This window comes from Bombyx mandarina, chromosome 17 (assembly GCF_030267445.1).
Source record: "Bombyx mandarina strain Sakado chromosome 17, ASM3026744v2".
NCBI classification, from domain to species: Eukaryota; Metazoa; Arthropoda; class Insecta; order Lepidoptera; family Bombycidae; genus Bombyx; species Bombyx mandarina.
Window position 1 is genome coordinate 11,401,169 of NC_143223.1, and position 13,122 is coordinate 11,414,290.

At 34.9% G+C, this 13,122-nt stretch overlaps 1 protein-coding gene across 1 annotated transcript; it reads right to left on the bottom strand.

The window, feature by feature from the left end:
* Positions 1 to 10,107: 10,107 nt before the first annotated feature.
* LOC114240692 (lewis-type alpha-(1,3)-fucosyltransferase-like) lies at positions 10,108 to 12,526 on the bottom strand. Its single transcript, XM_028171340.2, has 2 exons — positions 11,378 to 12,526; positions 10,108 to 10,668 (listed from the first exon to the last, which is right to left on the bottom strand). Exons 1-2 carry the CDS (start codon positions 12,364 to 12,366, stop codon positions 10,401 to 10,403), a joined length of 1,257 nt encoding a protein of 418 aa, XP_028027141.2. The 5' UTR covers positions 12,367 to 12,526; the 3' UTR covers positions 10,108 to 10,400.
* Between the last annotated feature and the right edge of the window lie 596 nt (positions 12,527 to 13,122).

Below are 13,122 nucleotides of genomic sequence, written 5' to 3' on the forward strand. Positions count from 1 at the left end.
ATTATTGTTAAAAAAAAATCAACGAAGCCTAATTGATTAAGCTTCTTAGCTTTTGCCATTCATCAGCTCCGAGATAGAATTTCGGTACCGAAAATATTACACGCGAAACAAAAATAAACACATCTCGACCTTGGATACTAAATAACTTTGACAAAAACAGGAACTCCGACTAGGAATCGAACTGGAACCACGCGATACAGTTGTCAAGGTCATTAGAGTAACGAGACCTAGAGGCTTTAAAAAAATATACGGAGAAGAAGAGTACTAGTTAAGTTTTCGCGCGTTCATATGTCCCGGAAAATGCTGCCTGCTATCAAAAAGCGCAAGATAGAGTATCTCGGCCACGTGCTCAGGAACGATCGGTACATGCTGCTCCAGCTGATAATTATGGGCAAAGTGGACGGAAAGAGACGTGCTGGGCGAAGAAAGAAATCATGGCTCCGGAATATCCGGGAGTGGACCGGTATTGCCTCCGTCGAACAGCTGTTCCGGCTGGCTGCAGATAAAAACGAATATAGAAAGCTAACGGCCAACCTTCAGGATTGAAGAGGCACTGGAAGAAGAAGAAGTTAAGTTTTGTCCAATATACATTACATGCAGTCTGAGTAGAACAAACAATAAAATATTATAGTTAATTACCCCTGTGTTGACTATTTATGTATGTATAAGTGTCTTAACAAAATTGACATTAAGCAATTACTTTATTTACGCCAACAGATATATAAAAATAATGGTTAAACGATAACAGTGAAAAACAAAACAAAATGTTGTTGTCGTGTTAGCAATGTTAGATAAAGTGATAGATAACACTTAAATAAAATAGCACTTAAGTAATAAAATAACCATTAATGTCATGTAGGTACCTATTGAAGTTAACGCAGAAATCGAAAAGTATACTTAGTTGTTATGATCATCAGCCCATAGTCATCCGCTGCTGGACAGAGGCCACACCCAATTTACACCAATGAGTGGGGTCTTCAGCTCTCCTTATCCAGTTCTTGTCAGCCGCCCATTGCAATTCATCGTTACACCAGTATAGCGATAAGGAAATCGTAAATAATACTTTTCATACGCTTTTTTAAGAGACATTACTTTATGGTAGCCTTTGGATCAATGAAAGCAAAGACTGTCGGCTTGCAAATCGTCTTTAATTGCTTAGATGGGTAGACGAGCTCACAGCCCACTGACTGTGTTGAGTGGTTACTGGAGCCCATAGACATCTACAACGTAAATGCGCCACCTACCTTGAGATATAAGTTCTAAGGTCTCAGTATAGTTACATCGGCTGCCTCAGCCTTCAAACCGAAATGCATTACTGCTTCACGGCAGAAATAGGCAGGGTGGTGGTACCTACCCGTGCGGACTCACAAGAGGTCCTACCACCAGTATCGTCTGGTAGAAAGCGGTCATCGTAATGCAAGAGATAGACAGCCACTGTCATACACTGCATACATTATTGCTACTCTTTCGGCAGAATCCCAGCTCGCCATTTGTCTTGGTGAAGCTGGAAAGGTCTTCGAGCCACCCACCTATGCTACCGTCCCAAAAAAGCAAAAAAAAAAAAGTATATAAAATAAAGACAAGGCGTGAATTAAATTAATTTCACTTCGAAATTCATATTAATATTCGAAAAATGTTACAAAATGAGATGAAAATTTTAATTTGGAAATGCATGTGTTGTAGATTTAAATTAAATAAAAAAGACACTTTCACCTAAACATAATTATTTTTTTGTATTTACTCATAGACTGTCGTGCACTGCATTTAAAGAGGATTTTTTTATTGCCCTTGTAGGCAGACGAGCATATGGCCCACCTAATAGTGAGTGGTTACCGTCGCCCATGGACTTCAGCAATGCCAGGGGCAAAGCCAAACCGTTGCCTATCGTTAAGTACTCTCCACAAGCCTCGTTTGAAGAAGGATAATATGTCATAGCCCGATTCTCATGATCACAAGCAAATTCATGCACAAGCTGATTGAGTTCGTATTACGTTTAAACAATCATCTACGTTTTTTAATCAGCTAAAATAATTAGTGGTAGTTATCATACTACATAGGTATATGTATAATAATACTAATATACTCTATTCTTCCACTTAATTAACAATGCAATCATTTCGTTGATTTGAACGAAATTATGTATACACTGTAGACACTGAAGTAAATATTTGTAGGCTATTTTTTACTGGCCGTGCAGGCATACTATGGTAACGTGATGGTAAGTAGTTACCTTCGCTAATGGACGTTAGCAATGCCAGGGATAGAGCCAAGCCGCTGCCTACAATACCGTCTTTACCATAAGGGCACACGGGGCCCGTGCCCAGGGCCCCCATTCTCAGGGGCCCCCGAAAGACCGACAATTTCTGTCACACGTTTGTTCTCAAAACATTTTTTCGGGCACATCACACTTTTTTCACAAATCAGTAATCAGAAGGTATTTACAAGGCATATACTATGCTTATAATAGAAGATTTTGCTCAACAGAAATCCCGAAAGAAACCGTTATCGAAATCGTAACTAAAAAACCAGCAGCATTCTAATATCATTAATGACATATTATATCATTCTATATTTGATTACCTATAATAAATAGTCATACTCAGTAAAAAAATGTTATTATAATTCGCTTTTTTTACTTTCCAAAAGGGCCTCAAATTCTTGTGTGCCCAAGGGCCCCATCCTAGTTTAAGACGTCCCTGGCTGCCTACCGTAGGTACAGAGATTATTAATAAACGTGAACGTATAAAACATCATCCAACTTCTCCCACAAATAAAAAAAGCAGTGAAAAAGTGTTCAAGTTGACATTTAATTTTATTTATTACACAATTAGAAAAGGTTAAGATAAAAAATAAAAACTGTTTGGTTTTTCGTTCTTCGAAGCTGAAGAGGAATCTTCATTAATTAAGCCGCGTCCAATATCTACGTTAGCCAAAAAATCGCTCGTAACAAATCTTATCTATTAGACAATTTCAGTGAAGTCAATTATCGTTTTTATCGTTTTTTAGCCATAATATTTTCGCTTTTAATTGCTATCTACAACATTTCCTAAAGTATTTTTGATGTTTTGTTTTGTTTTTAATTAGTGAAAACAGAGTACACAGTAACACTATTATGTTTCAATGGATAACAATAATCTTAATATTAGAAAAAAAAAAAACGTTTTTTCGCTCGACCAAGATCAAGGGAGTTATTTTCGGAGCCCGTTGACGTCACAAAGAGAATTCTCCCACGCAAATTGAGATATGGGGTTAAAGCTTCAGTTGTATTGAATAACAGCTGGCCCAATATCCAAACTGAAACGTATGGCTTCCTCGCAACCGAAAGGGGCGGGGGTACCTTCCACTAGGGCCATTAGGTGGTCCGATTTTGGGACTTTGTTCTTTGTATAGGCTCCGGAATTCATGACTCTGATAAGTGATCAACACGTGGGGCGTATACTCATCTACCCTAGTGCTAAGCTACTTAGCTTCTGATGAGTGTTTTTTTGCAATGCAATCATTGCAATCATTTCGGCTCGAGACAGGCGCACGCCTGATAAAGGCTCAGGCAGGTTTCCTTAGAAGTCGTTTGAAGAAAAACACGGGTCATTTTCATAAAGATTTCACGTACGTATATATGCTAACCTTGTATAACTGGCCACACTGAATACGACAGGTAGGATCTTATATGAAACAAGAGTAAGAGTTTTCTTCAATAATTCGATGACAGGCTTAGTCAGTATTGAGTGGACGTCAGATTTATATATAGTATCCGAAGATATCAATGGACAAATTGTATCTGTTTAAGTTGTAACTTCGTTCATCCGAAACAAAAAAAGTTTCGATCAACATCTTAAGAAACATTCGTTATCCAGCTGGCCAAAATCACCCAGCAGCCAGAAAGCAGTTAACCTCGATACTGGGCGCATTGTGAGGAGGTTTCTCACTCTGGAGTCCTAACCACTGGTGGCTTGTGTCGTAAACACCGCCATCAGAGGCAATCTTTTTTTTAAACGTAGTGTTTTTAAAAAAATGTATTTTTGGTATATCTTTTTAAAAATATATTGTCTAATTAATAAGATTTTCAATAAATATCGTATAATAATCCTAAAATCATTTGTTTATCATTTATTACATAATGTTATTCCTTCATCCTGGAAACCGTTCGTGAACATTTGTTTAGTACGTATTTTATTATATTTAAAAAAATGGTAACTGCCTGCCGGATTCGAACATCAGCAAACTCGCATCGTTCGCTACGAATGTACCAGACTTCTTTTTCTTTAGGCTACGACGACTTCTTCTTCAAATCTATAAAAAATCTACATACAATAACTACACAGTAGCTAACGTACAAGATAGTTATATTGTATCGATTTTTCTTGCCCTTGACTCGTACACACAAAAGCTGTTGTGGCCTAAAGGATAAGATGTCCGGTGCATTGATGTGCACCGGTGTTCGAATCTCAGGCGGGTACATATTTTTCCAATGAAATACGTACTCAACAAATGTTTACGATTGACTTCCACGGTGAAGGAATAACATTGTGTAGTAAAAATCAAACCCGTAAAATTATAATTTGCGTAATTGAGTCCGTGGGGGTACCACCACCCTGCCTATTTCTGCCGTGAAGCAGTAACGCGTTTCGGTTTGAAGGGTGGGGCAGCCGTTGTAACTATTCTGAGACCTTAGGACTTGTATCTCAAGGTGGGTGGCGCATTTACGTTGTAGATGTCTATGGGCTACAGTAACCACTTAACATCAGGTGGGCTGTGAGCTCGTCGACCCATCTAAGCAATAAAAAAAAAAAAAAAATTCGCCTTTATAAACTTTAGAATATGCTTTAAGCCTAATTACTTTGTTACTTTTTTACTGCTATCACATTATTTAATTTATTACGAAGTATATGATTTATTACTATTTAAGTTAACGCAGTAAATATAACAAATAGTGTTAAATATTTCTTATTCGATCTCATTTTGAATAATTTTTTTAAATTTTGTACAGTTCTATTCAGAACTAGGTTTTTGGAGTTTATTTATTTATTTGATTATTTAACTTTATTCAGAAGAGTACACGAAGTAATTGTTGGACTTTGGGCTTAAAGGTCAAAGCTCAAAGCTCAAAGATACGAGTCAACCAAAGGTAGTATAGAGAGTACTATAGCAGATGCATTTGTTTTATTAAAAAAATATTACAATAAAATATTAAATACAAAACACACACACCGTACATACACACACACATAAAATACTACACCGCATATTTTACAATAAAATAAATTAATATACAATTCACACCTATATATCCACATACTCGTACGTATTATTTACACATTTATACAAAATATATTACGTAAGTATATGATTTATTACTATTTAAGTTAACGCAGTAAATATAACAAATAGTGTTAAATATTTCTTATTCTTCTTCAAATCTATAAAAAATCTACATACAATAACTACACAGTAGCTAACGTACAAGATAGTTATATTGTATCGATTTTTCTTGCCCTTGACTCGTACACACAAAAGCTGTTGTGGCCTAAAGGATAAGATGTCCGGTGCATTGATGTGCACCGGTGTTCGAATCTCAGGCGGGTACATATTTTTCCAATGAAATACGTACTCAACAAATGTTTACGATTGACTTCCACGGTGAAGGAATAACATTGTGTAGTAAAAATCAAACCCGTAAAATTATAATTTGCGTAATTGAGTCCGTGGGGGTACCACCACCCTGCCTATTTCTGCCGTGAAGCAGTAACGCGTTTCGGTTTGAAGGGTGGGGCAGCCGTTGTAACTATTCTGAGACCTTAGGACTTGTATCTCAAGGTGGGTGGCGCATTTACGTTGTAGATGTCTATGGGCTACAGTAACCACTTAACATCAGGTGGGCTGTGAGCTCGTCCACACATCTAAGCAATAAAAAAAATTATTTCGACTTTATAAACTTTAGAATATGCTTTAAGCCTAATTACTTTGTTACTTTTTTACTGCTATCACATTATTTAATTTATTACGAAGTATATGATTTATTACTATTTAAGTTAACGCAGTAAATATAACAAATAGTGTTAAATATTTCTTATTCGATCTCATTTTGAAGCACATTCTATGTTAGTGATCACGAATTGCCAGTAAAAATGAATCATAAAAACACTTTTTATGAACTATAGCGTTACATTCATAAGTAAAGATTGTTAATTTTTGTACAGTTATATACAAAACTAGGTTTTTGGAATTTATTTATTTCTTTGATTATTTAGCTTTATTCAGAAGAGTACACGAAGTGTTGGACTTTACGTTCAAAGGTCAAAGCTCAAAGCTCAAAGATAACAGTCAACCAAAGGTAAGTATAGAGAGAAGACTAGCATATGCATTTGTTTTATTAAAAAAATATTACAATAAAATATTAAATACAAAACACACAACGTACACACACACACATAACATACTACACCAAATATTTTACAATAAAATAAATTAATATACAATTCACACCTATATATATCCACATACTCGTACGTATTATTTACACATTTATACAAAATATATTACGTATTTATCAATTTATTCCATAAGATCGATTTAAAGCCCCCGGTATGACAATTAAATTTTGATAAGTGATAAAATGTAGAGATGATAAAATATTCTTTAATGTCTTTCCATTATATATATAATAATTTTTAATCGCTTAACAATTAATTATTAATTATAATGTTTTATTATATAAAATTTTTTCGCCCCTCTATTTTTAAACGTAATAAGTAGATGGTTTACTTGAAATTTTATTTCACTAAATACTATTGAGTAACTGACATAACATTTAATGTAATATTAATTCATGAATACAAAGTACATATTTTATCGTATCTATAATAGATATGTATACTTCTATACTAATATTATAAAGAGGAAAGATTTGTTTGTTTGTATTGAATAGGCTTCGAAACTACTGAACCGATTTGAAAAATTCTTTCACTATTTGGAAGCTACACTATTCCCGAGTGACATAGGCTAAAATATTTTTTGAAAAAAATTAGTGATCCTTACTAGAGCTCCAATAATGTAAGCCAAGGTATAAAAAAATTACCTAAAATATTCTTTACATCGCGTGCCCTGCGAAAAGTATTGATGATAGAATAAAATAATATACTACGACTTTGTAGAACACGTTATTATTTACAAAAAGTGTCGCGGCAGCATATGTCTAACTATTATAGTTATGCCACAATAAGTGTTATGTTATAAAAAAACATAAAACAACGTCAAATATCGTTGAAATGTTTATTAAGGACCCGAGCGGAGCCGGAGGGGCCGCTAGTAAATTTATAAAAGTCTAAATATGCAGAATTATATGAGATGCATTAACGAACCCCTCTGCCAATGCAATATCAATTGCAGACTAATGAAATTGCCATAATTGCTTAACTACAGAATTAGCACGGGATATACCGTGAAAGTGCAGTCATTTGCTGTAAGCATGCACAGTATTATCTCTATTCTGTTTTGTTGTTATAGCAGTAAATAAGTATCATTTGATTGGGTACACTAAAAAGTCTATATATTTTTTTTAAAGTATCATAAACTTCAAATTGTGGGACCGTAGTGTTACGACATAAATCATCGTAAATAAAAGCAGTCCGCTCTCAATTTTCTGTATTTAATTTTCATTCATCATTCTGTATAACATCATTTTATGACATCTTTTCCTTATCCAAATATATAAAAAAACACTCATTCGTATTTCTCAAATTTAGGTTTCATTTACATTTGTTTAAGTTTTGTATTTTGTAAATTTACTTATGTAAAATAATCCACTTTCTTGTCCTCGTATACATAGTAGTATTAGCGCCTATTCAATTATTGAGCCCAAAATTAATTCAAATTTATTGGTAGCATTATCTATTAGCCTCCATGGATGTTCTGATTACAAAAATTGGTGCCTCTTACATTTCCTATGCAACTTTGTTAGTTAATTGATGAAGAAACGAATGAAAATGTGATGAGAGGAAATTAAACTTAGGTTGTTAAGAGAGTGTTAACTATAAATGTGGAAGGATATAGAGGAAGAGGTAGACTTAAGAAGAAGTGGATGGATTGCGTGAAAGACGATATGGGTAAGAGGGGAGTAAGCGAAGAAATGGTATATGATAGAAGAGTATGGAAGGAGAAAACATGTTGCGCCGAACCCAGGTGACTGGAAGAACAACAGGAGAATGATGACTTTGTTAGTTAGATTTAGATTGGCGGGAGGCTTTATTCACGATGTAATGTGTGTATGTGTTAAGGTGCATCTAGTAGGCCAAGAACTCTTTCACGCATCGAAGAGAAAAAACAGAAAAACACTTTTTTATCTGAAGTATCATATTTTTGCACGTTACTTATCCACTTACTACGCGATTAACAAGATAATTATAAAAACTGTGCTCTCGACTTTTCCACGGATAGATTGCTTTAAATATTCCAAATAAAAGTCGAAAGACATAATTTTAGCTGACTTCAACAATTTTCGACAACACTGTTTTACTAGAGATAGATATTATCAAATCCTTAATGCGGCCACACGAAATAAAACTATTTTATGATTATGATACATCACTCGTTTTTTTATTGTACAATACGACTCGGTCATAAACTATTATGTATATGTATTCCTTAAGCAAATCGTTTCAATGTCATGATTTTCGAGTTTTAAGTCTTTAGTAAACACACGCTTTCAAAGATGTAGGCTTAAACGATTAAGCTTATCATTATCGACACGCATGCCTGTAACAAAATATGAAGGCAGCAGTCTAAGTCGACCAACTGTGAGCACTCGGTATTTTTTACACGAATCTACAAGTCATCCACCTATGAATACTAGAAAATTTGCATATCATACAGATAAGTTTATTAAAACACAAACATACGTACCTAATACCAACATCGCTATTACCACTGCTAATCAAAAAATTTAGATCTATTTGAACATTGTCCAATACTTCAGCCGGCAAAAAAGATCAAGTTTACAGCTTTTCATATCCTACCGTCGGTACTAGAGAATTTAAGAGTAAGGAATTAGGTAGCTAGGCTGGAGATCTGGTTACTACTGACGGCGATTGAGATATCCAGTTCGCACGAAACTGAAATAGCCATTTAGTCTACTAGCGAATAGGCAGGGAAGAGCAACTTAAGAAGTTAGATGAGATGTAAGTATCGTTTTTTTTTTATTTAAGAAAGTCCAAACTTTTTTATTTATATCTTAAAACTTCGTTTCGGAGTAAATCGGTATTACCCACGCCTTCCAATCAGTTGCCACACTGATTATGATTGAAGTCGTTGTGGCCTAAAGGATAAGACGTCCGGTGCATTCGTGTTGCGATGCACCGGTGTTCGAATCTCAGGCGGGTACTAAATTTTTTAATGAAATAAATATGTACTCAACAAATGTTCACGATTGACTTCCACGGTGAAGGAATAACATCGTGTAGTAAAAATCAAACCCGCAAAATTATAATTTGCGTAATTACTGGTGGTAGGACTTTTTTTTTTTTTATTGCCTTTGTAGGCAGACGGGCATACGGCCCACCTGATGGTGAGTGGTTACCGTCGCCCATGGACTTCAGCAATGCCAGGGGCAGAGCCAAGCCGCTGCCTACCGCTTAATACTCTCCACAAGCCTCGTTTGAAGAAGGACATGTCATGGCGCTCGGGAAACACCGTGGAGGGGAGCTCATTCCATAGCCGGATGGTACGTGGCAAAAAAGACCTCTGGAAACGCACTGTCGATGAACGCAGCGGTTCCAGATAATATGGATGAACTCTGCTCCGATGACGGGAGGTGCGATGATAAAAAGGAGATGAAGGGATCATCTCAAACAATTCCTCAGAGCACTCCCCATGGAACAAACGGTACAAAATACAGAGGGAACCGAAGTCCCTCCGCAGACCCAGAGGTTCCAAACCTACCGGCTACCGGAACCTAGAGATATCATAACGTAAATGCCGCAACCCAGGTCGAAGTCTCAAGTCTATTTTTTAAAGCCTGTCTCGCTCTTCAAATCTGAACGCATGTGTACTTAGCCGCAAAAATAGACAAGGTGGCGGTACTCAATAAAGTTGGCGTACAGCGTACCTATACCTATACAAACCCTAATTAGTACCTACCTAGGGGGCGTTGTAAATCGACGGCAGCCATTGATCGATATAACAATAGATTCGAAACTTCGGTTATTTTGTTTTTAAATTACAATATAATAGGTACATTAGTAGAGTTTTTGGTCAATTAACTTTTCGACATTACATTATAGGCACAATTTACATCAATCTAGGCTTCTGCTTGGCATATAATGGTGTATCCTCAAAACGTTAATAGAAAAAATAGTTCTACCAATACGTAGTCGCATCAGTCTACGTAGAGCCTCTCGAAATATCAGCTAGCATCGATTTGGAGGATCCCACCACTTTCTGAAATTCTCGTACACAGATATAGTTTTCACTTTGTCTTCCTGATTCAGTATAGTACAAAATAAGCAGTACTCATCTGTATCGACTCTTGTGAATTTTCTAAAGTACGTGTAATGATTTTTCCATTTAAACATATCGATGTAACGATCTGGTGTATTTATCAGGTATGCCATTTTTTCAGCTAACGCGGCTGCTCCTAATTCCCTCGCATTCAAATAAATCCCTTCAGGCATGAACCTGAAATCCGATTTTACATGTGTATTAGAAGTAATGCTATTTTATCAATGTAACCATCTAATACGAACGGAGATACTATCATAAATTTTAGTTTACATGAGACATTAAATATGTATGTAGCTGTTGCATTTTAATAAACCCATTTAAAATGATTAACTCTAAAAATTTTATTTAAAAATAATTAATTCCAAGCATGATTTGGTTTAAATATATCGTGCTTATAACACAGCGTGGGTTTTAGTCATATTGGCTTATCGTTAAAGCGAATGAGTCAATAAAATTAATCCTTTACATTATTCTGCTTATTCCATAACATTTTAAATCAAAACATCTGCAAAAACAATATTAATACTTTAAATATTATTAAAATTAATTCAGTTTTAAATAAAACTAACTGTAGGTTAATTCGAGGTTATATTTCATGACTGACAATTACCTCTTGTTCCAATATAGTTGATTTAAGGTATAGGAAAGCAGATACCGTGTCAACGTTAGTTAAAGCATAATGTTAAAAGATATTAACATAGAATGAAAGTGGCAAGATGACTGAAGAATCGAATGAAATATAGTATATAGTAATATTACATTAAGATTGCAAATATGGATAGACGGCCCTAACTAAAGGGTCCCCAGAAAAAATGTCAGAAAATTAGATTAGAAATTTAAAAATTAAGTATTTGTTTAATAATATTAATATTTGTTTGTTTACCTGGTGTAATTAGCACCGCCATACACTACAGGAACGGCGTCGAATTCTAAGGCATGTAATAATTTTTCTGTGACATAATCTTCACCAAATGAGTTTTCAAACGACATATAAAAGTAATATTTTTCTCTGATCATTTCATCACATGCCTCTTCTGTGTCCCGAGAACATTTAAGGTTTCCACATCTGCCGTAGATATCTAGTTCTAAATTGTGCTTTTTCAGTTCCAATTTAAGTTCATTAGCGAAATCTTCCCTTTTGCTTCTTGTGTAACAATTTGACACAAACCACGCTGCGGCCTTAGACTTAGACTTTAACTGTATTTTGAAATCCTCGCTGACCGGTTCCATGTCTTCAATTTTCATCCAGTGCATTATTTTATTCGGTCCAATAACGTTTTCGTTTTTATCTTTGACATTGAAATATCCCCATCGGACTTCCGAATCCAGTCGGAATGTCCATGTCCAATTAAAATAACCATCAAATCGATTTGAGCAAACAGGGTAATTGTCCGAAGATTCTATTGTAGCGAATGCGTATTTTTGATGCGGTGACCTCTTGTTAGGCAAAGTTCTTTCCGACATGCGTACCGCATCAGGTCCTGCGAAAGCTATGACGTCGAATTTTGTATAATCACCAAGTAAATTGCGGTCCGCAGTCACAAAACAATTGGTGTGTGGGCATTTTCTTTGTATAAAACCTTCCTGTCCTTTTCCCATGTAAGCAAATGGTACTCCCTGTGCAGAAGTCCACTGAAGTATGTATTTTAATTTCGGTGCCTCATTTGGTTCTGTCGTTTCTTGTTTTCTGGTTGCTTGAGGTGTCGTCACGACTTCAATATTTTTTATTTCATCATTTTCGGTAATAATTTTATAACCGTTTAAAAATTGCTCCTGGATAGTCACGTCCTTGAAAGTTTTTAGAAATAATAACAAGATCACCACAAAAAATAAGAATAAAAATAATGTTTTTTTATTTAATATATTCCTCATTTTACGTTAACTATAAATCGATTTGCTGGCTAGCTGTATTGGCCGCTAAATCAACACTGAGTTTCCTTCATGAACGCACGATACAATATCAGGATATGAGTTTATCTAATCTGTTTATTAGGCACACGAGTAAGTATCGGTGCTTCGCAAACGGCTCAGTGTGAAAAAAAATAGGTTCACGAAAATGAAATTAGTAAAATATATTTTTACAATTATTAATTAATGTGATTATCAAAATGGAGTTAAACATCAAATTAAATCATACAGTACATTAAATTCAAAAATGTTAAAACTGAAGTTTTCTCACGTATAAAAACAAAGTTCACTTGAAATAGCTAATTATGAAACTAAAGTATTAAATTAATCAGTATTGATAATATACTCGCTTACAAAAATAACCGTGATATTAATTTTTTACAAAATAAAACACAAACTTTGAATTTGAATTTCACTGATACACATAATATGTGAGTAGCTTCAAATATTCGTACTTATGCACCAAAGACTCTTAGATACAAGCATAATAGCATATTATGATAAATATCTATACTAATATTATAAAGAGGAAAGATTTGTTTGTTTGTTTGTTTCGAATAGGCTCCGAAACTACTGGACCGATTTGAAAAATTCTTTTTCCATTAGAAGCCGACATTGTCCCTGATGAACATAGGCTACTTTTTTTTAATTTTTTTTAATTTTATTTTTTTGGTTTCATGTGTGTTTTAATGTTTCCGAAGCGAAGCGAGGGCGGGTCGC

What these genes read in the sequence shown, in the direction of transcription:
- LOC114240692 (XM_028171340.2), bottom strand. Translation starts at nt 12,366, where the DNA reads ATGAGGAATATATTAAATAAAAAAACATTATTTTTATTCTTATTTTTT. An exon ending in GGCGGTGCTAATTACACCAG is followed by an intron (nt 10,669 to 11,377) that starts GTAAACAAACAA and finishes ATCGGATTTCAG; the next exon opens with GTTCATGCCTGAAGGGATTT.